This window comes from Heterodontus francisci, chromosome 5 (assembly GCF_036365525.1).
Source record: "Heterodontus francisci isolate sHetFra1 chromosome 5, sHetFra1.hap1, whole genome shotgun sequence".
Lineage (NCBI taxonomy): Eukaryota > Metazoa > Chordata > Chondrichthyes > Heterodontiformes > Heterodontidae > Heterodontus > Heterodontus francisci.
The window spans coordinates 165,954,632-165,978,569 of NC_090375.1; the positions used below are offsets into that span (position 1 = coordinate 165,954,632).

Here is a 23,938-nt window from a genome sequence, read left to right on the forward strand (position 1 = left end):
AACCCATCCATCTTGTACAGGTCCCACCTACCTCGGAACAGATCCCAATGCCTCAGAAATCTGATGCCCTCCCTCCTGTACCAATTCTCCAGCCACATGTTAAATCACTTAATCCTCCTATTCCTATCCTCACTGGCATGTGGCACTGGGAGTAATCTTGAGATTACTGCTTTTGAGGTCCTGCTTTTTAAATTTCTTTCCTAACTCCTTAAACTCTGCTTTCAGAACCTCATCCCTCCCTCTTAACTGTGTCGTTGGTACCAATGTGGATCGTGACCTCTGGTTGTTTGGCCTCCTCCAGAAGAACGTCCTGCAGCTGCTCTGTGACATTCTTGACACCAGGGAGGCAACATACCATCCTGGTGTCACATCTGCGGCTGCAGAAACGCCTGTCTGTTCCTCTAACTAACGAATCCCCTATCACTACCATTTCACTCTTACTCCCCTCCAGTGCAACTGAGCTACCCGTAGTGCTACGGACTCGGTCGAGCAACACTTGCCCTCACTAGTATCCAAAATGGAAAACTGGAATAGCTCCCTTTTTCCCAGCACTGGTGCCAGTGTCCCGTGAATTGAAACCCCTGTCTCCCACACTACTCTTTCAGCCACACATTCTAATCTGTTTGTCTCTTCGCCAGTCAGTTAACAATCCAGGGATTATGACCTAATGAGGTTCTGTATTTTAATTTCAACCCTAGCTTCTCAAATTCTCTCAGCAAAACATCCAAGGTCTACCTCAAAGGGACTCTATTGTGTTGAAGCTTGAGAGGCAGTGAAATTGGAAATTCCCTAGTCCCCGTAAATATTAGACAAAGTAACTACTTACAGTAGGTGCGAGTCAATATCTAAATGGTATCTTTCCATTCAAATCAAATTTATTTTGGAACTCCTCTTCTTTGGAAAAGGGACCATGAGATCTTTTATGTATACCTGATTGGTCAAACAGAATCTAAAATACAGCACCTGCAACAATCCTCAGAGTTGTAATGAATAGTTATCTTAAATTACATGCTCAAATCTGTACTGGGACTTGAACTCAATCTTCTGATTTGGAGACAAGATTGCTACCACTGTGCTAAGTTGGCTGTGTCCTGCCAACATTAGCTTTCAGTCAACACCAACAAAATAGCTTAAGTGAATGGTTATCTCATTAATGTTCATGGGACTTTGCTGTGTTCAAACTTGCTGCTGTTTGCACATTTAATGGTGAATACGCTCTGAAATTGTTTAATTGCCTGAAAAGGACTTTGTGATGTCCTGAGGATGTGAAAGGCGCTCTATAAATGCAAGTTCTTTTTAATTAGTTTATTTGTATAACTTCAATTTGTTTAATTATTTTTTGTATAAATCAAGCTGATTGTGTCAGGAAGGGACAGAGAGTTTAACAATGATATATATAACAGTGACCAAGGCCATATCAGGGAAAAATATATATATATAATCAATGCATGAAGCATTTGTAACAAAATAGATGAATTCCTGGCACAAATGGAGATAAATGGCTTTGATCTAGTCATGAGACATGGTTACAGTGTGACAATTGGGAACAAAATATTCCAGTGTCCTTGATTTTTGGAAAAGATCGGCAGAATGAAAAATGAGTTGGGATATGCCTGATAATAAAGGAAGAGGTAAAATCTGTGAGAGAGGATCTTAGCTTGGAAAATCTGGATGTAGAATCAGTATGGGTAGAGTTTAAAAAATGACCAAAGACAGAAAACACTGGTGGGAGTAGTTTATAGGCCTAACAATATCAAGGTGTTGGAGAGAGTACAGGTCAGAAAATTAGAGGTGTCCATGTAACAAAGGTAATGCAATAATCCTGCGAGACTCTAATCTTCATATAGGATGGACAAACCAAATTGGCAAAAGTAGCTTGACGGACGAGTTTGTGGAATGCATTAGAGACAGTCTTCTCGAAGACTCCATCCAGGAACTAACCAGGGAACAGGCTATTTTAGATCTAGTATTGTGTAATAAGATGAGGTTAATTAATAATCTTGTATTAAAGGATTCTCTGGGGAAGAATGTTCATATTATGAGAATTTCATATTGAGTGAGAGAGTGATGTGGTTAAGTTTTTGAAACTAGGGTCTTAAATTCAAACAAAGCCAATTACAGTTATACAAGAGGTGAGTTGGCTGAGTTAGATTGTGAAATTAGATTAAAAGACATGACTGTAGATAAACAATGGTAAACATTTAAAGATATAGTTCATAATATACATTCCTGTCCAGAATCAAACTCTACTGGAAGAGTGTATAACTGTGGCTAGCTAGAGAAGTTGAGGATAATATTAGATTAAAAGAAGAGGCTTCTTTACAATTATGTAAAAAAAAAGGAAAAGATTGGCAAAAGTAAACGTGGATGCCCTAGAAACAGAGACTGGTGAAATGATAATGGGGAATAGTGAAATGGCAGAGACGTTAAATATTTTGTGTCTGTCTTCACAGTAGAAAAGGTAAAGAATATATTGGAAAGTGTGGAGAACCAACGTTTGAATAAGAGTGAGGAACTTCAAGTAATTGATATTAGTGAAGAAAAAGTACTGGAGTGATTAAGGAGACCAAAAGCTGACATCCCCTGGATCTGATGGCCTACATCCTTGGGGTTTTAAGAGGTGGTTGCAGCGATAGTGGATGCATTGGTTTTGATCTTCCAGAATTCCCTAGATTCTAGAACAGTCCCCGTGGATTGGAAACTGGAAAATGGAACCCTGCTGTTCAGAAAAGAGAGAGGAAACAGGGAACTTTAAAAAAAAAAAAATTCATTCATGGGACGTGGGCATCGCTGTCACAACCAGCATTTATTACCAATCCTTAATTGCCCTCGAGAAGGTAGTGATCTCGTCTTCTTACATACAACTGAGTGGCTTGCTAGGTATTTTCAGAGGGCAGTTAAGAGTCAGCCACTCTCTTGTAGGCTATACATATAGGCTAGGCCAGTTAAGCATGGCAGATTTATTTCCCTAAAGGACATTAGTAAACCAGAGTTTGTTTTTGCAACAAGCCAGTCATTTCATGATCATCATTATTGATACTAGCCTTTTAATTCTGAATTTAAATTCCCCAGCTGCCGGTAGGATTTGAACTCGTGTTGCTGGATCATTAGTCCAAGCCTCTGGATTGCTAGTCTAGTAACATAACCACTATGCTACTGTCCCCATATAGGTCAGTTGGCCTGAAATGCTAGAATCTAGAAAGTTAACATGCAGATACAGCAAGCAATTAGGAAGGTAAATTGTATGTTAATCTTTATTCCACAGGGATTGGAGTGTGTTATTTGTCTAGTCAGTGGAGTTATGACTTGTAGATAAATAATTCAAGCCTGTGTTTTATTTATGTATTTATGTTGGTAACTTAGAGGGATTTATACCATCCATGTGTTGCAGGAGCCTTGTCTATTTTAGCTATGAAGAGAGCTTGTCTGGGAGCATCTTGCAGATGTGGAATTACAGTGAATATATATTTTCTTAAAACAGTAAAAACATTTTTAAGGCTATCTTCAATGTACTAAGAAATTAATTTTGTGAATGACGTTTTTGTACATTGCCTAAATCTCACTTTAGAAATGTCTATCTTTTTACTATTAAAAGTATTTGAGGGCTTTTGTTTTATTTTGCATTTATGACTGTTTAGTATATTTTCGAGTCTCCTAGCTGCGGCTCTGTATTGGATGGTGCAAAATCCTGCATTTCTTGCTACAACTGAAAATTGTAAATTTTTTGAAAATTATTTCTAGCTTACCGTGGGAAGTTCTACTTCAAATCTTTTCCTACTTAGATGTATCATCCTTGTTGTGTGCAGGCTGTGTCAACAAGTCTTTCTACCAGGTGTCTAATGACAAGTAAGTGAGACAAATAGACATATTTGCCATTGACTCAGGTTCTTGGGGTACCATTTAACCTGACAGGAGCAATCTCTGCAAGTAAAACAATCTTTTGTAACTGCAGTCCCAAATCACATATGACACATTTTAATGAGGCTGTGAAATATTGAAGTTCTGCATTTGCCTTAAATGACATCTGATAGTAAATATTTATTTTGATTAGCAGAGTTATCAGCCTTTAATTGCTCGTGGTCAGGAGCCATACTTGCACATTGATCTCTTCTGGTGTTGAAAACAGGTAGTCAAGATCAAATGCTGTCTTCACGCTGAGTAGGGTTAGGGGGTGGAGGGATAACTGGATGTGGGGGCGGAAGATGAAGGGGAAAGGTAAGGAGGCTAGAGTAAGGGTGAGGGAAACTACCTGAGGGGGTTGGAAAAAGTATCTCAGCATTGTGGTATTTTAAAAATTACATAGGTGGAATAAAGCCCAACTTTTTAAATAAACCTCAATTTTTTCGAACAATTATGAGGTTCTGTTTTTTTAAGTTGACTTAAATTTTTTTTGAAAAAGGAGTATATCTATCTGTTAAGATTTTTGAACAGGCACAGATTTTTCAAGGTCAATTTCTGTAAAAAGGCATTATGATATTGCAAACAATTGACAGTGTAACAATGCTCCATCACAGTGCTGCCAGCAGTGTAATATGTAATGTTGCAATGTTCGTTCTGTTTCTATATAATCTTTTTGTAAACGTATATTATAAGATAACCTATCTTTTTGCTATTGTATTTAAATTAATGGTAGCAAATTTTGGTGTGTCATTTTAGATTGTACCCATCATTTATTATAGTTGAGCTCTGAAATTACACCATTGGGCATTCAAAACTTTGTTTTCATCTGAATTTCTCTCTGCTACTTAAACTAAATCGACTAATGTCTATTAAATTTGCAGAGTGTGGATTTTCAGCAAAGTCTTTCAAGCTTTTCTATGCGACTATCTCTGTAATTTTGAGGCCATTCTGTTTTCAAAATCTTTGCTTTTGGATTTTGGCACCACATTTGACAAACGTATAATGCTGTAAATGGATTGATAATGCTTTTGTCTACTTTTTCAGCTTTCCAGTATTCCAAAAGTTCCTGAGTAACATTTAGACTTGAATATTGATATCTGCCACAGTATCATTAAAGTTTAATAAATACTTGACCATTATCTATTTTCAAATGTTGGTGAAATTAAGTTAACAATTATGATATTGGTATACAACGACCTTTCTTTAAAATGTGATTTCATAAAAGCTTAATAAAAAGGATTTGCAATGTTTTATATTTGCTATATCCTTTCTAGCTTAATTTGGCACAGAATCTACTGCAGCCATTTTGCATGCAAAAGAAAGGCCTGGAAGCCCAAGGCTGTAGACATAGCTACTGAGAACCTGAGTAGAATTTCAATACAGGACAGTCCGGCAGGATTTTGGAAAAAAGAATACATACGCAAATGTGCAGGCCTGGGCACAAGAGGAGTTGGGCAGTTGTTGAAACCCATTAATCGTTACACAGGATTGCCATCAAAGTGCAAAGAAGCTGTGAAGTAAGAATGAACCTTCAGTACAATTTTATACTAGGACAATTAAAAGTAGGTGCCATGGGGAAAATTGTAATACAAAGAATTTAAGATTATTTGATGTTTGAAACGTGGAGTTTAACAATGATTTTTTCCTCAAAATTGGTCTTCCTTGCAGATTATTTTGAACAAAAGCCAATTGTATCAAGAATGAGGCATCAATTAGGTTTGCATTGATCTCCTAAGCTTTGCAACCATTTAAGAAATGTTTAATACGTGGGCCCCCGGCTACATGTTTTATTTGGAATAAAATTTGAATTCACGAATGCCATTCTTAGACTATAGAAACTCTCAAGATAAGAGCCATGTTGTGCTGGATTTGCTGCTACCAGAATGCAGTTGAGGTCTGTCTCAGTCATGTAATTTTAGCGTGATATGTTTTTTCCCTTTTGCTCTCTTTTCATCTACTTCCCCCTCCTCATCCCCCCCCCCCCCCCTCCCATGACTAGCAGCATAATATCTACATTAAATGGAATTAATAATATAAAATCCATTTTAATTTTATAAAGCAAAGTATCAGGGATGTTCTCTTGGTGTCCTAGGAAATATTTTTCTTTCAACTAGCATCACTTTTAAAAAAAAAAAAAGTCTGGTCATGTCATTGCTGTTTGAGGCACCTTGCTGTGCACCAGTTGATGACCACGTTTCCAACATTACAACAACATCACTTCAAAAGTACTTAATTAGCTTCAAGCCCTTTTGGAAAGCCTGAAGTTGTGAAAGATGCTATATAAAAGTATTTTTATATACTATTTATGACCCTTTGAAAAATTAGTGAATATTTTAAATGAATTATTTAACTTTCTGTATAATTTTTGTTTGAACTGACATGATAGCAGGATGCAGTTGCAGACAACTGTTGGACCATAAGTGTCACAACTTGAGTTTGATCGGAAGAATAAAGGCATCAATGTTAACCCTCCCCATGACAAGTGGGATGGGTGGGGGTGAGATTTGACTCAAGAACACAAGAAATAGGAGCAGGAGCAGACCATGCAGCCCATCGAGCCTGCTCCGCTATTCAAAACGATCATGGCTGATCTTAGGATTCAACCCCACTTTCCCGCCCGCTCGTCATATCCCTTGATTCCCTGAGAGACCAAAAATTTGTCTGTCCCAGTGCTTAATGTATTCAACGATGGAGTATCCACAACTCTCTTGGGTAGAGAATTCCAAAGATTCACAATGCTTTGAGTGAAGTAATTTCTCATCATCTCAGTCGGGATCAGCTTCATCCTGAGACTGTGCCCCTGTATTCTAGATTCCCCGACCAGCAGAAATAATCTCTGTGTCTACCCTATCCAGCCTCTTTAGAATTTTATGTTTCAATGAGATCCCCTCTCATTCATCTAAACTCCAGAGATAAAGGCGCAATTTACTTACCCTCTCATCATAGGCCAACCTCCTCATCCCAGAGACCAATCTAGCAAATCTTTGCTGTACTGCCTCCAATGCAATTATATCCTTTCTTAAATGTAGAGACCAAAACTGCACACGCTACTCCAGATGAAAAACAAAAACTCAGCAAGAAAGACCCATCCGTGGCTCACTCAGGAAGTTAAGGATAGTATTAGATTAAAAGAAGAGGCTTACAATGTTGCAAAAAAAGAGTAGCCAATCTGAGGATTGGGAGTGTTTAAGGAACCACCAAAAAGTTGATTTTTTTTTTTTAAAAAAAGGAAAAGATAGAATGAGAGTTTGCTAGCCAGGAATATAAAAAACAGATTTTAAGAGTTTTTATAGTTATATAAAAAAGAGAGTAACTAAAGTAAACATTGATCCCTTAGAAGCAGAGACAGGAGAAATTATCATGGGGGATGAGAAAATGGCAGAGGCATTGAACAAATATTTTTTGTCTGTCTTCATAGTGGAAGACATAAGTTTCATACCAGAAATAGTAACCTAGAGGCTAAAAAGAATGAGGAAATTAAGGAAATTCATATCAGCAGAGAAAAAGTATCTGAGAAACTTAAGGGACTAAAACCTGGCAAATTTCCAGGACCTGATGACCTACACCCTAGGGTTCTAAAAGAGATAGCTGCAGAGATAGTGGATGTGCTAGCTATGATTTTCCAAAATTCCTTAGATTCGGGATTGGTCCCATCAGATTAGAAGTTGGCAAATGTTGCACCGCTTTTCAAGAAAGGAGGGAGAGAGAAAACAGGGAAGTACAGGCCAGTTAGCCTAACATAAGTCATTGGGGAAAATGCTGGAATCTATTATTAAGCACTCAAACCATATGTAAACTGAGCTGCACTCCATTGCTGTTGCCGCCTTGCGGCTCATGCATCTACCAGAACCATAATCAAAAACTCAATTGGCATGCTGAAAATGCGCTCCCGCTGCCTTCATCGGTCTGGAGGGACCCTTCAGTGCACGCCCCAGAGGGGCTCACAAATAATCGTCTGCTGTGCATTGCACAACCTGGCAATTAGACACAGCAACATTCTGCAGGTGGAGGAACACTAGTCCTGAGGACGACTATGAAGAGGATGAGGAGGAGGACAATGATACAAATGATGCCGTTATAGATATAAGGGCCATGGAGTGACATGCAAGGGACATAGAGAAAGCCTCATATTTGTATGTTGTAACCAACAATAAGCCACTTCAAAAAGGAACATTGGGAGGAGAAAATAAACATTCTCCAAATATGTTCACATACGCCTGGTTCTTAATAATTGCTGTAATCAAAAAGAAGGGCTCTTATGACGACAACACATGAACCTGCAATGTTCCTTACGGCCTGAATGCTATCAATTTCATTAAAAGCAACCTGCATCTCCGTTGGAAATATTGTACTGTATCAAGGCATTAATCCACACACAGGAAGCTACAGTATTGCAGCACTTTAAGACCAGCAGATCAAATCTTTTCTGGGTTACGATGGAACCGACAATACACCAATGCAAGGAAGGTAAGGGGGTAAACATAGAATCACAAATGTAAGGCATGTTGTTAGTGAAAAATATAAGAAACAATCAAAAAACAGCCATCATTGAGGACTGAAGGCTAAAATAAAAATGGACAATGGACACTTGCTGAAATGCATTGCAAAATCAATGCATTCCTGCCATAGGCCGCCAAAGAACCTTTTTCCTTTTCAAATAAAACAGAGCAAATGATTTACCATAGTGCTTCAAATATGAAAGTAAATAAATATGTATTGAAACAGTCAGCAATATGTGCGCAATATTTACACCACACATGCCAACTTTGTGATCAAAACAGTTTCTTCTTGTATTTTCTACCACTACGTCTAGGTGCAACCCCGACATTAGCAGCTGAGGTGGAGGTAGTCTTCTCAGTGTACTGTCCCTTTACCGTAGATGACTATGGCAGGTGTCCTCTGGAGGAACGGGGCCTTGACGGCTCCATTCTTCTGGGGGTCTGCAGCAATGGTGATTGAGTCTCCCTGTGTGCTCGCCTGCTGGAGGTAAGGGGTTGGGGGGGTGGGGTAAGGATGAGACTCTGCTTACCCTAGGGGTATCCGGGACAGCTGGCATGAGCTCCTTTTCCATCTGGATGCACAGTGACACCTGCCTGTCTCCCTGAGGGGAAGGACCACCCATAGGACGATCCAGGTTCCTTGTTCCCCTCTCGCTTAGACGCTGTTACATGGAGCCCGCAGCAACAGCAATGGAGGCAGGTCAGATTGCATATGGCTCAAGTGCTCAACCAGACTCGCCACGGAGCTCGCCAGACTCTACTGAGGAAGCCATGCGCTCATATGTCTGGGACATGGCAGATGTCATGGCTTGCATGGATTCCTCCATGGCACACGCAAAGCCATGCATGACCTCAGGCATCTCCGACGTATTTTCCACATGGGTTTACTGCACATCCAGAAGACTACTTGTAGCAGCAAGCAGAGGATCATCACGAACGTGGGGTTGAGCAGGAGCCTGGTCTCTAGCAGTTCTCCGATTGTCAGGGGAGCTGGCTGGTACATGCTCCCTCAGCTACTGGGACCTGTCTGTGTCATGACCACCAGCTTGTGACCCAGATTCTAATCTTAAACCCCAGCTCATCATATGGCTGTATCTGTGCTGGCGGAAGTCGAAGAAGAGGCAGGTGACGGTGCACCCTCTGGGGCATGGGCTTCACCCTCCTCCACAGAGGAGGAGTCTTGGGCCTCGCGGTGTTCTGCGACTCAAATGCAGGCACCTGCAGTGGAGACAAACTGGCACATTAAGCATCAGCTGAACATGAGTTCAGATGCTCCTTTGCTTTGCACATAAGGCTGTAAGACTGAAGATGACACCTTGTCCTTTAACGCCTTGAGGATCCTGCCTCATCATCTGCTATTGCCCTGCCTCCGTCCTCTCGCAATTTCTAATGCCTTCTTCTGTTCAGCTGGTGTCAGCACCTGGATGTCTGGGACACCTCCACCTGTCTTAGTACGATTGTGCTGGTTGTGGGTGCGTTTATCCTGCAGGAGACTGCAGATTTAGTGACATGTCAAAAGATGCATCACAACTATTGCATGCATGCATGCATGCATTGCAATCACTCATTCCAGAGTGGCTTTCGCACACCACCTCCAAGCAGATAAACAATGCCAATTGTCATCTTGGCACACAATCATTTGGTGTATGGCACCAAGGCTTCTCCAGCAATCCACTGCATGCCTTGTCTACCCTTTGTCTTAAAGGCACTGAGCCAGGGAGAAAAACAATGGAACAGCTTTGCCAAGATCACTTACCCTCGCCGATCTGAGCAAGTCATTGATCCATTTCCGACACTGAACCCAGGTTCGGCACAGTTCAAGACCTCTTCTACCTCTGTCCAGGCCACCTTGGTTAGGTGGGAAGGTGTTCTGACTCCATCTGCAGGAAAGAGAACCTCCCACCTTTCCCTGACTGTCTGGAGGAAAACTTGCAGGGCGGCATCACTAAACTGTGGGGCGGGGCGCATGCCTGCTGCCTGACATTTTCTTTAACTTTGCTGCAAGGGAAAATGCGATAATGGGGTGTTGGTGCTGGGTTTGAAAAAGTAAGGAAGGGAAAAACAGTTACAAATAAGTACAAGATTTAATTTTGTAACTGAAGAGACTTGCATAACACGCCGGCTGCTGCTCCTTGAGGCACAAAACACGATGCTTTATAGCCGTGGCGCTCATGGTGCTTGACTGTGTGACGATGGGTTCTACCAATGAAAGGCCATCCTCGTTGCGTGATCACTGGTGTCTCCGATGACCTTCACTGCACCGTTCATTTACATATAGAATTGGATGGGATACGGGAAAAATGGCAGCAGTTACGCCAACTTCCGGGAATGCCTCAGGACTCTAAATCCTGGCCAAAGTCTCTAGTTCCTGATCAAAAGTCCTACCTTTTCCTGCAGATGTTGAGACAGTTGCAGTCATTCTGTGGTTTGGGAAGTCAGTACCATTTGACTAAGTCCTTTTTATATAATAAAGAAATTCTGGACATGACTGGGCCAAATTTCTGTGTTTCTCAGAGGATTAAAACTTTCAGAGGGAGTGAGGTTTTACTGGATGGGCAGCACTGGTGGATGAGAACAGTTCAAATACATGTCATGGAGCAGGTAGTTCATCAAAGAGAGCTCTGAGAATCACTCTGCATCTTTTGAATTTGGGCCAAAAGTTTCTTTTGGATCAAACTTAATCATGATTAGGTTATTACAACACAGTGAGATGTTTCTTTAAAAATATCCCCCTCTACCCAGGCTAAGGCCAGGTGCAGTGTCCTACCATATTTTCAACTAAGATCATCTAACTGAGCACTAATTTGGATTTGTGATCTCCCTGGCCTGTGGTTCATGACCTCATGACCAAACTTGCAGAGCCACTGGGGACATTTATACATGAATACCAGATTATAAACCAATGGACAATCTTTTAGATTTTCTTTTCAAAAATCTAATTTGGAGCTGCAGCTATAATTACTGGACTCTAAGGACAGTATCTAGAACTCCTGTAATGCTTTTGGGCACTGCAGGCTTCCTGATGCTGGAGATTTCGGTTTGTGGAAGATTTTCTGTTTAGTTTTTTTTACTTTTTATAAAGGAAGGACTTCCAGAAGTAATTTTTAGATTTTTTTTTTATGTGCTACTAAGGAAAAAATCACATTTTCGTGAGACTGGTTTGAAAATGTTTATTTTTTTCATAAACATTTCCTTTATCTCAAAGAAATATGTACTGCTGCTCATTGCTGTGCCGGTCTATTTAATGTGCTTTTCACATCTTGATGGGAAAATATAAAGATTCATATTTCTTTCAGTGACTCTTAACACTGAAGACTTTCAATAATTGTTGTCTGATTTTGTTTGTTCTGCTCCCAATTACACTGGAGGCTCTGCCGTACATGATTAAATTCCAATGATTTCACCTCTTCTGACTCGTGTGTACCTAAGTTCCTATAACCTTTCTAGCTGCACTATTGCCCAAAGAATAAAAGCTTATACGGTCTTGTATGTCATCTGCAATCTTTCCCCTTGGCTGCAACATCAGAAGAGTAACACAAAAGCAAAATACTGTAGATGCTGAAAATCTGAAATTAAAACAAAACCTGATGAAAGTTCACTGACCTGAGATGTTAACTCTGTTTATCTCTTCACAGATGCTACCAGACTTGCTGAGTATTTCCAGCATTTTCTGTTTTTATTTTATTTAATCCAAAGACATAACAGCAGGTTTCACGAGTGCTGCCAATACCCAGCTCTGTTAAAATCAGACCTCAATATCTCCATTGCCTCTGTATTGTCATGGATGAACTGAAATTTTGTCCAGTTAAACATTGAGAGACCAAAGACATTGCTTTGGCCCCGCAACAGGCTCCATTCTCCAATAATGGATTCCTCTCCCTTCCCTGGCCACGGTCCCAGGCCGAACCAGATTGTTTGCAACATCCGCGTCTTATTTGACCTTTTGCTGAGCTTCTGACCCTATATCCTCTCTATCATAAAGTCCAGCCACTTCTACCTCTGTAATATCACCCATTTCCGCTCCTGCATCAGCCCAACAGCTGAAACCCTCAGCCATGCTTTTGTTACCTCCAAGCTTGAATATTTCAGTGCTTTTCTGGCTGGCCTCCAACATTTCACCTTCCATAAACTTGAGCTAATCGATCGCACTGCTGCTCATATCCTAACTTGTACCATATCCTCTTCACCCATCACTCCTGTGGTTGCTGACCTACATTGGCTCCTGATCTACCAACGCTTCAATTTTAATATTATTGTTCTCAAGTTCAACTCCCTTGGCCCTGCACCCCTCTTCCCCCTCCCCCTCTCCCCCCTGCCCAATCTCTGTAACCTCCTTCAGGGTTACAGCTTGCATTCCTGCACCTCTGGCCTCTTGTGTATTCTCCACTCCCTTCTCCTCACCATTGGTGGCTGTGATTTCAGCAGTCTAGGCCCCAAGCTGTGGAATTCCCTCCCCAAACTTCTTTGTATCTCTAGTCTCTACCTCTCTTGATTGAGACAGTGCTAAAACCTAGCATTTGATCACCTATCCTAATCTCTTCTCCTTTAGCTTGGTGTCAGTTTTTGATTACATTTGTGAAGTGCCTTGGGATGTTTAACCACAAGTGCTGTATAAAAGTGACCTGGCCAAAATTCTTCCCTCAACCAGCATGGTCAAAAATAGATTAATTGGTCATTCCTTCGTTTGTATTGATGGGACCTTGCTATATCCACTCTGGGTTGCCATATTTCCCACATTAACAGTGCCTGCACTTGAAAAGTAATTCTTAGTTATGAAGCACTTTGTAATTTGAAGAGATGAAATGTCTATAAATGTAAGTTCTTATTTGTTCTGAAATTTGGCTATAATACTAACTGCTGGGAGAAAGAGGAAAAATAAAGAATAATTCTCAGGCTGATTTTATTCACTCTGCTGGTGAGAATGAGGCAGTAGCGCAAGTAAATAGCACTGTTGCAGTTACTGCCCTATTGATTTTGAGGTTGTGTCTATTTTGGTTGTGACCCTGAAATAGGATGCCCAGGTGCCCATTAACAGAAGCATTCTAACCCCTTGCAGATCAGGGTCCTGTGATATTTTGCAATTTGAAGATTCAATGCCTTAAGGGTAAACCTCTTCAGACTACTTAGCCAAAGGAAAGAAAGATTTGTTGGGATAAAATATATCTAACCCCTACCTTACTTCGCTGGATAGAATGGGCTCAAGTGGAGCTTCTAGATTTACTGCTCCTTCCGATTGGTGAGCTGCTCTAATATGCTTTGGATTGCTTCCACTGGACAGGCTGCAGGCTCACTTTGCCTGCTTTGCACTCAATGGAAGCAGTTGGACAAAAAACTACTCCCTTATGTCTCAAAATATTTCATGTACAATATTTCGATTGAAATAATAGCATTTATAGTGCAGCACACCATCGGTACTGCAATGAAGTCTATGTCTAGAATATGCACTGAAGTTTTACTTGGGACTTGATTCCATGGCCTTTTGACTCAGGTGAGTAAAATCAAATGAACCAAGCCAATGTATGAACTTTTTAAAGTTTTTCTCATAGTTTTTTGATATATGGCTAAATGAATGCAATTTTATCTTGTGTTCTTCGATGGGGCAATAAAATTCCTGTTCAGTTCTTCAACAGCATTTTTTTTTCCATGGCTCTTTCAAGTCTAACCAATAGACCAATTTACCTTTTGATGCTTCCAGTTTTGTCACCATTTTTGGCTTCACTATTTTAGCTTTGAAGAAATGTTATTTCTTTCATGGCAAGCGCTGTTTTCCCCTTGCTTAATCTGTTCGCTTTCTATAAAACCTAGATCTGCTCCTACATCTTTGTACTTTTTGCATTACTGAAGAAGGTATGAAGCCAAAACTGGCCCCCTGAGAAGTAATTCCTCCTCATCTTTGGTTTGTAATCTCTCCTGTTCAGTCTTGATACCTTCTGAACTATAAATTAGTATTTCTCAAACTGCATTCTACCTCCGCTTTGTGTTGAAACCATGAGGCATTGAAAGTCCAAAAGCACTAACAAAAAGCATAATATTGCGGATGCTGAAAATCTGAAATAAAAGTAGAAAATGCTGGAAAAACTCTGCAGGTCTTCCAGCATCTGTGGAGAGAGAAACAAATTTAACTTTTCAGGTTTGTGACCTTTCCGTGAAATGTTAACTCTGGTTCTCTTTCCACAGATGCTGCCGACCTGATAAGTATTTACAGCATTTTCTGTTTTTCAGTCATTGCAAGTCTTAACACATTGTTTTGCAGGACTAACAATTTTCCTTTACTTCCATTGTCAGTCCTTTAAAATCCAAGCTAAATTATTTCTGTTCTTTTTAATTTTTCAACCATTCTAATGTCTTGAACTGTGCTTTATCATCTTGTTTTCAAAATTAAAAAAAATAACTTTTTCATTGATCTTGACATTAATACTGTATCTAGTCCAATGGAAAACTGAAGATTTGCACGATATTTACCACTTTGTTTTCTGTGATGTGACTTCACAAAATAATCATTTGCACTTTTAACCATGTTCCCATAATTTAAAGTAGAGGTGAAGAATTAGTGGTGCTAAAATACATAGTTATTTGAACTTTAAAAAAATGATATTCTGTAATAGTACACTGAAAAATATTGACTTTAAACTTTTAATCATACTCGTCAGGTGTGGCTAATTCTAAGTATTGCAATCAAATTGACCACAGTTACCATTAACTGCCTTAATATTTGGTGTATTCAGAGCTCTTGGAATTACTTGGATTGTTGTTCTTCGAGAAAGAAATGGGAAAGAACATGTCAAGGAGCAGAGTAAAGCCTACTTCAGTGATACATCTGTTACACTGTGTTGGAACAGTGCAGTTTGGCCATCGCTTTCTAGCCTGAAAGCACTCTGCATGTATGGAGTCACACCGTTGTTCCATCCAAGTAAAACTCCGGCAATGAATGGGTAAGTTTACTAAAGAACATATGGTGGAATTTAACCAAGTTAACTGCTTATGATGTTTCTTTGCACTTCATTGTTAAATGAATGCAGATGGTGAACCAGATCTAAGGCTGATTTTTATTTTTTGCCATCTTTCCTGCTCCCAAATAGTGTTATAAAACTCTTCTAATGCAGAGAAAAATGGGTATTGATCCTCCGCTCCCATTTTGATCCTAAATAACATTGCAATTACTCTGGCTTTTCTAGTGTCTGCACCTGAAGTGGTTGTAGCAAAGTAAATTTCATGCAAATGAATTTGTGATCTTTGCACTCAAATCTCCTTTTCGAAATCTTGTGGCCTTGGGCACCAGGAACATTTGGAAGTCCTCCACACTCTCCACCTTGCGCTTCCCACTCACAACTAGCATTATCCCTTAAAATGTTTAGAAAAATAGACCCGGAGGATGTTTACACACTACATGTACAATAAAGCCGATCGAATCACAATATACTGTGTTTAAATGAAACTGCTCTGGCTGTTGTTTGCAGCTTTCTGCATTTTGGTGAGTTTTAATGGGGCTTCATATTTGGTTGGGTATGACGCACCCACGCTAGCATGCACACGTGATGCAGATAGGGACAGAAAAGAAAAGATAATGTGGAACAGTTTGAGGCAATATCTTGTTACCGTGCTTCGCTTACTGTATAGTACTTTTGTAGGTAATTCTTGCATTTCCTTGGGGCCCAGTATTCTGCTTAAACCTTGTTCACGCAGGAAACTTTTCTCTCTTTGAGGTTCATGTGTCTTCACAAGATTCAGTTCCCTGAGAGATGAGCAGGCAGACAGGAGAGGCTGTAATCCTTGCTTCAGTTCCAGGAGCACACGGCGTTCTGAGTTCAAATTCTGTTTTTCCAGTTTAAAACTCCTCTAGTTGGCCCAGCAGGTGGTCGTATGACCGTCTGGTTTGAGCAGGTCTCTTCTGTGTATTGGGGCGGGGACTGGTTCCTTTGTTTCACTACTGTCTGGTATTATGCAAATGTCCTTCCAGCCAGGGGCTTGCAATTTTAAGTTTTAATGTTCATGTGGCAAAATCATGTGTGCCTTGTCTTGGCAGGTGGGGAGGGGGGAGGGGGTGAGGTTTGCCTGACAACTAAACTGTTAATCAGTCTTAACTTTCCAGAGCTGACTGAATACTTATGTCTGAAGGTTGCAGTTCCTCTGCCAAATTATGCAGTCATTTATTTATTTGTTGCTGTGGAAAATTACAACACATGGTTACATGTGCTATTTCTTTGTGATGTCCAATTACTTTAGATTGGAAAACAGCATAAAGTTCAAGAGAATGCAGTATTTTGGTCCAGAAAACCATTTAGAAATGATGTACTGTTTTCAGTACTGTACCTTTTGTTTTTTTTTAGCAAATTGATTAAATTGAGGGGAGGGAGTGGGGAGATGTTCGCACCAATAGTTTTACCCTTTGTAGGTACATAAATATCATGATTTAATTTAAACTAGCAGTGCCATATGAAACAGGTTTCAATTGAAAAGAAACGAAAATAATTTTAAATGAAGATTGCTATTTTAAGTAGTATCTTTCCTCTCCTTTTATATCCAACCACTTAATAAATACATTTAAAATAAATAAATACAGTTATTACATGCATGTTCATCCTCTTTTGCTTCCTGCTTTTGATCCGGTGCATAACAGTGACCTGTGAGGTGTGTGCTATTAGTATCCAAATTTTATATGGTAATAATTCTTTGCCATCCCTCATCTCCACCGAGAAGGATTTTTTATGGGATGTTGGCGTCGCTGGCAAGGTCAGCATTTGTTGCCAATCCCTAGTTTCCCTTGAGAAGGTGATGGTGAGCCGCCTTCTTGAGCTGCTTCGGTCCTGCGGTTCATGCGGTATAGACGCATCCACAGTGCTGTTAGGAAGGGAGTTCCATGTCATTGACTGAAGGAGCAGTGACACAGTTCCAAGTCAGGATGGTGTGTGACTTGAAGGGGAGCTTGTAGGCGGTGGCGTTCCCATATGTCTGCTGCCCTTGTCCTTCTAGGTGGTAGAGGTTGCGGGTTTGGAAGTTGCTGTCAAAGCAGGCTTGGTGAGTGCTGCAGTGCATCTCGTACGTGGTACACACTGCTGCCACTGTGCGTTGGTGGTGGAGGGAGTGAATGTTTAAGGTAGTGAATAGATACTGATCAAGTGGGCAGCTTTGTTCTGGATGGTGTTGTTGAGCTTCTTTAGTGTTGTTGGAGCTACACTTATCCAGGCAAGTGGAGAGTATTCCATCGACTCCTGACTTGTGCCTTGTTGATAGGGGACAGGCTTTGGGAAGTCAGGAAGTGTTGCTCGCTGCTGAATTATCAGCCTCTGACCTCCTCCTCTTGTAACAGTATTTTATATGGCTTGGCCAGTTAAGTTTATGGTCAGTAGTAACCCCCAAGATGTTGATGGGGGATTCAGCGATGGTAATGCCATCGAATGTCAAGGGAAAATGGTTAGATTATCTCGTTGGAGTTGGTCATTGCCTGGCACTTATGTGGCACAAATGTTACATGCCACTTGTCAGCCCAAGCCTGAATATTGTCTAGATCTTGCTGCAGGAGGCCATGGACTGTTTCAGTATCTGAGAAGTTGTGAAGCAGGGATCCACCCTTTGCTAGTTGGTGTCAAACTCAACAATCCCTAACTTATTAGACATAGACATAGGTGATATCCCCAGTAACAGCTTGGAAGGAACCTATGTCAAAAAAGTTATGAATGCTGCCTTTGTCAGAGCAAACTATTTCATTACCTTCACAATAGAGATCAACAGCCAGAATAAGAGAGCTTTGGGATTTACAGCCATGGCTGACTTACCCTGTATTCAAGTCATAATAGACTGTATTCGTTTATTGGGACACAGGAAGATGAACCAGCAGCTTTTATGTGAACAGGAAGGGCTTCCACTCCATCAGTGTTGAATTGGAGTGTGATCAACACAGCAGGAAATGCAAGTCTGTGCCAGTTTCACTGGAAGTTATCACCATGCCTTTTTACTGCACCACTCTTCCATCCTCCCCTCTTTCCATCCATCAGGAATCTGAGGATGGCACCTCTATACCTGGCTGAAACCGCACTGCATTCTTATGACACCTGAGCAACGCAGGTACATTGAGTGCCAAGGGACCAATAGGGACATCATAAAGCTTAGAACTGGCATTTTGGCACATGGATTCAAGTACCTTGGACTTATAGTTTTGACAAATTGAGGTGCATCATTATGGCTTGTTGTATTCTGCAAAACCTAGTAATGCAAAGACATTTGGAGTTGGAGGGGGCACAGCAGTAACAAAAGACATTGGCAGATGAGAAAGAACTGAATGAAGGTAAGGAAAACCCACAAGAAGGAAAAATCAGCAGAACACATTGTAGCTAGAGGTGCCAGGGAACAGTTGATAGAGCAGTATTTTCAGTGATGCCTCAATTCCTCAGCATTAACGGTTGTTACTCCTTCACCACTGAATTGAAGAACATTGAAACCATTCAGTCAATTTCTATGCAAGTTCACTGTAAGAAGCTCTAGTAAACTATAGACTATATAATAAAAGTACTTATTTTAATTCCAAATATATGTTGTGAATTCTTTGTCATCCAAGAGATCAACCCATTTTGCTTTTCTTGTAAGACTTACCAACTTTCCTACTCTTATGAGGTGCTCCCTCAGCAGAGCTCGTGGAAAGCTGCTGTTGCTCATGTAAAAGACCCTTTGTGGTTGATGAATTCAAACCTCAGGGCCTGGCTGTAGATTACAGCACTTCTCTGATTTTCTGCTGTCATGGTTGGTATTGATTGAGGGGATGGCAAGGATGCCAATATGCTAACATCCTAAGAGAGGGCAATATGGGCTGCCCCTTCTGTGCCACAGACATTCCCATAGGGTGGGAGCTCGTTGCTTCCACTCATCATCTGCAGGAAAATAGACTGCAGAAGATGAGTGACACCTTGAAAGCCCCTATCCATTTTCTCCATTAATAAGTTTGAACTCTCCTCCACCTCTCGACTTTGCTTTTATCCTTTTAAGACACCCCTCAAAACCTATCTCTGACTAAGTTTTTGGTCATATGCCTAATATCCCCTTACGTGGCTCAGTGTCATATTTTGTTTTATAAAGCCTCTGTGAAATACCTTGGCATGTTTTGTACGTTAAAGGTGCTATATAAATACAAGTTGTTATTATAGACTTGGTTCTTTTTTTTGCATCTTCCTGGCACTGGTTTTGAAGAGAACTTCCGTCCTTACCCTTACTACTTCCAACATGACCACGGGTAGGCCTCTGAAATTCTGAGGGCTAGCCTGTGCCTCGTGCTACCACAGTTTCTTGCTGCACCATTCCAACAACACAATCTTGCAAAAGGGATTGCAACTTGCTTTTAAGAGGGATTTCCCTATTTTAAATGTCTTTGGCTAATGTGCTGAAAATTATGCTCATGAAGAGGACATATTTCCTAGTGTGTCATGGAATTGGGTGGGAGATCTAGCAGTGAGATTAAAGTGGGGTTCCGAAAAAGGGTCGTGGAGACGAAACGTTAACTCTGCTTCTCTTTCCACAGATGCTGCCAGACCTGCTGAGTGGTTCCAGCATGTCTTGTTTTTCTTTCAGATTTCTAGCATCCGCAGTATTTTGCTTTTAGATTAAAGTGAGGCGTGGTAGTTAATACACCCTGGGACTGTTTTTGTACTGAACCAAACCTCACCTGCTGACCACTTCTAATCCTGTCCACTGTAAAAGTTTTATTTAAAAAAAAAAATGTTTGTTCATGGGATGTAGGCAGCATTTATTGCCTGTCTCTTGTCACTGTTGAGAACTGGTGGTAGTGGTTTGGTACAACTGAGTGGGTTTGCTAGGCCAATTTGGAGGGCAGTTAAGAACCACTCTGGTGCGAGAGTCACATGTAGGTTTCCTTCTTTCTCTAAAGGTGATCATTATACCAGTGGGGGTTTTTAGAACGAGCCGACAGCTTCATGGACTCGTTTACTGGTACCAGATTTTTTTTTTCTAAACAACTGCTATAGTGAAATATGAAGTTATCGGCCTCTCTTATTGGGAAGTCGGGGGTGGGGGATTGGGGGTGTTCTGATGGACAACGAACATGGGGGTGTGGGGGGTGATGGGTGGGGCATAGTGGGGGATAATATTGAAGTCACGTTCTCTGGATTATTCCAGGCCTCTGGATTATAGGCCAGTAACAATTACTGCATGCTGTACCCGTACTTTGAACAGTTGTACTTTAGAACTAGATAGAGAATAGGTGGAAACATTTTTTCGTTATTTCCCCTTTCTCTTTTTTCTAAATGTGGTAAATTTTTTGCAGTTCCCCCACCCCCCCCCCCCCCCCCATATCATTTTCACTTGAAACTGGAGTTTCCCACAGTCCCACAAGAATCTGCTAGTTAAACTTTGGCTCTTTTTAAAAAAAAAAAAATTGAAAATGTTTTCTAAAAATAATATATAGGATTTGAGCAATCTCTCAAACTGGTACATGTCATGTGACTAATTTCAAGCTTTTTGTTTAGACCTCGCCGGCGATCTCTACTTGCGGAATATAATCTAACAAATCTGGAAGAGTCGAGTACGTATATTGGTGGTGACAAGCTTGTCAAACTACAGTGCTTATGCCCTGGCATGTTGCTGGGATGCTGGCAAGTGAGTTAACAACTAGGTTTTAACTTACTTTTGCACTCTGGTCTCTAGCAAAGGAAGGAACTTGCATTTATGTCAGCCTCACAACATCCCAAAGCATTGAAGTGTAGTTACTGTTGTAATGCAGGAAACGCAGCAGCCAATTGACACAGAGCAAGATCCCACAACAAATTAAGTAAATGACCAGATAAACTCTTTCACAGCTTGCCATGATGGGATTTGACCCTAACACAGTAGTTAGGTTCCTAGTCCTATACCATAACCACTGAGGCTACCATACATAGTTATATATTATCTCCTACCAAAGAATGGGTAATGCTATACACAAGCAACTTTTTTGAAATTGTGAGGCAGAGTTCGCGTGTGGTGTCTGAAACTAAGATTCCACATTAGTGGGGAGCATGGAAATCTTGGAAAAGGTGCCGTGGCCAGGGATGTTGGAGGCCCTCCCGGTCTTTGCAGCAAGAATTAATTAAAACAATCTGCTGTAAAGTCCTGCCCAAACAGTGTGCCAGATTAACAGCATGGTCGGTGGCATGTGTGCAAAAAAAGTGGCAGAATGCCACAGCCGGGAATCTGTGGGGGTCGTCCCCAGCAGTCAGCACAGGATAAAGGCTTCAGATCAACATCGGTGGGGCTTTGGGGTGGGTTTGGATGAAGAGAATAATAGGGCCACGATCAGGTCTTTGGGGCTAGGGGAGGGGGTGGTTGTGGGGCAAGAACATTGGAGCCATGATCACGGCTGGGGGAGGCTGAAGTCTACTTGAGGCCTGGGGGGAAGCACTCCTGCTCCTTTTGGCCCACAAGGAGCAGATCTTCACTTACTGCTTTGGATCTGTTGCCAGGAGTCCCACACCATGGGCCTGCCTCTCACTGACTTAAATTTGAGTCATGCCGCCAATGATTTTATTAGGGCACGACTTTTGAATGTTAATTAGTTTCCTGCCTGCTTTTTGCGGGAAACTTGTTGATGGTTTTGTTTCTGGTTAAATTTCAAATAGGTGGGAACAGTTTTTTAATGTTGGGATCGAGATTGACCCACTGCTGCCTATTGGGGGGAGTTTAAAATTAAGCCCTAAGGGGGGAATTTTATGGGCCCCACAAACACGGCTTTGGTGGTGTGCAGGCTGATTTAATTAGGTGCGAGTTGTTTTTTTGGATTTCCGATGGTGGATTTTCTATTGCAATTAAGTCAGCGGTGTGTTTGCGGCAGTCCGGAGTTTCCTTCGCATGGTGGTGGATTGCAGCTTTGCCTTCATTTCCATACCATGAATATTCATTATCCTACAGTTAGTTCTAATTAAGTCCTATCTACCAAATTAATTTAGCAGCAAGTGGTATTCCCATGCCACCCAATTCACATTTGTTTAAGCGTGGCGTTCACCAGTCGGCTTTGTGCAGATGTGTCTGAGATAACTGGTTTCATGTTTTGAACTCACTAGCACGAGGAAGGCTTGGCACCAGCATGTGCGATTCTTCTCTGGATGGTGGGGAAGGCATTGGGGGGTGTGCATGGGGGAACAGCAGAGGGAACTTGGGCAGGACAGGGTGGGGTTATCTGTTGCGTGGAGGAGTAGGGGAGGGAGGAGGGGAGCGTCCAGGGTGTGTAGTGCTTGTTATTGCTGCTGAAGCTTGCTGTGGGGGTGGTGGGTTGATTTGAGCATTACAGTCAACAGATAGTCATGAGGGGCCTAAAAGGAGGGATGAGTGCTGTCAACATTGGGGACCTGTGGGCAAATTCAGGGTACTGGCTGGCCGAGGGAACAGTCACAGTCAATGAGGGCAGTTGGATTTTGTTGGGGGAGATGGTCGAGACTTAGGGTTGGGTATTCCATGACATCATAGGGAGGGGAATGGGACTTGGTAATAACATCAAGGTGGATTTGAGGAGGATCAAGGGTCAGTGTCAGCATTTGGATGGTAACGGGAGTAGGAGCGGGGGGAGGGATAGCATGAATAAATTGCATGTGACACGGTCCAAGGTAATTGGGGCACATTCAATGGTAACAGAGGGCAGGTGTAAGGTTACGTTAGGTGGATCAAGGGAGATGTGTGCAGGCTGGAAGGTGGCAGAAGGAGGTTGGAAGGTAGGGAAACTGCCTTAAATTGTACATGCACCATTTTCTCAAATGATAATACAAACTACATGGCTACTCGAGGATTGTAAGTCGAGTGGGGGGAGACCAATGATGGTGGGTGGGATTTCCGGCTGGGTGCAATTTTAAGGCACATAAGAACAATCTCATCATTGCCTCGATGGTTCATCTGACTGGCAACAGAAGGCTGAATTGGAAAACTCTGCTCATTTCATTGTTTGCAAAACTGCAAAGACATGGGTCTTGTATACCCAATTTGTCTCCTACGATGGGAAGAACAGCAGAGGGAGCAATTAAGGGAGGGCTCTTTTCCCTCAGCGCATGATGCCTCAACGGCAGCAGCAGGCAGAACAAAAAAGTGAGGATGCTGAGAATGATAACATCCAGGAATGGCATTTATTGAAGATAGGGGAGTGGCATGTCATTGCATCCTCAGGACAAGGACAAATTACCGTCAAACGCCAGAGAGGTAATGCCAGAGATGCCTAAGGATGTCACGTGAAAAGGTCACAGAAATTTGTAGGATCCTGCAGCATAACCTGCAACCACTTGGGTTTGTTGGAAATTCCATGCCAGTTTCCCTCAAGGTTACTGCTGCACTCAATTTGTTTTGTGAGCAGTGCCTTCAAGGGCTCAACGGGTGATGTGGTATATCTCAGTCTGCACGGCCAATGCTCTATTTTTATTTTATTCTTTCACGGGATGTGGGCATCGCTGGCTAGCCCAGCATTTATTGCCCATCCCTAATTGCCCTTGAGAAGGTGGTGGTGAACCACCTTCTTGAATTGCTACAGTTCATGTGGTGTAGGTACACCCACAGTGCTGTTAGGAAGGGAGTTCCAGGAT

The 23,938-nt window shown here is 41.5% G+C and overlaps 1 protein-coding gene across 9 annotated transcripts in view; it reads left to right on the forward strand.

The window, feature by feature from the left end:
- fbxo15 (F-box protein 15) overlaps window positions 1-23,938 on the forward strand; it is an 80,146-nt gene that overhangs the window by 10,434 nt on the left and 45,774 nt on the right. For 7 of the 9 annotated variants that reach the window (XM_068032328.1, XM_068032332.1, XM_068032329.1 and 4 more), the window contains 4 exons: window positions 3,742-3,846; window positions 5,175-5,417; window positions 15,125-15,331; window positions 20,870-20,999. In XM_068032328.1, coding sequence (XP_067888429.1) covers window positions 3,742-3,846; window positions 5,175-5,417; window positions 15,125-15,331; window positions 20,870-20,999 — 685 coding nt within the window. The remainder of the gene's footprint in view (window positions 1-3,741; window positions 3,847-5,174; window positions 5,418-15,124; window positions 15,332-20,869; window positions 21,000-23,938) is intronic. The other 2 variants (XM_068032330.1, XM_068032331.1) reach the window with 2 other exon arrangements.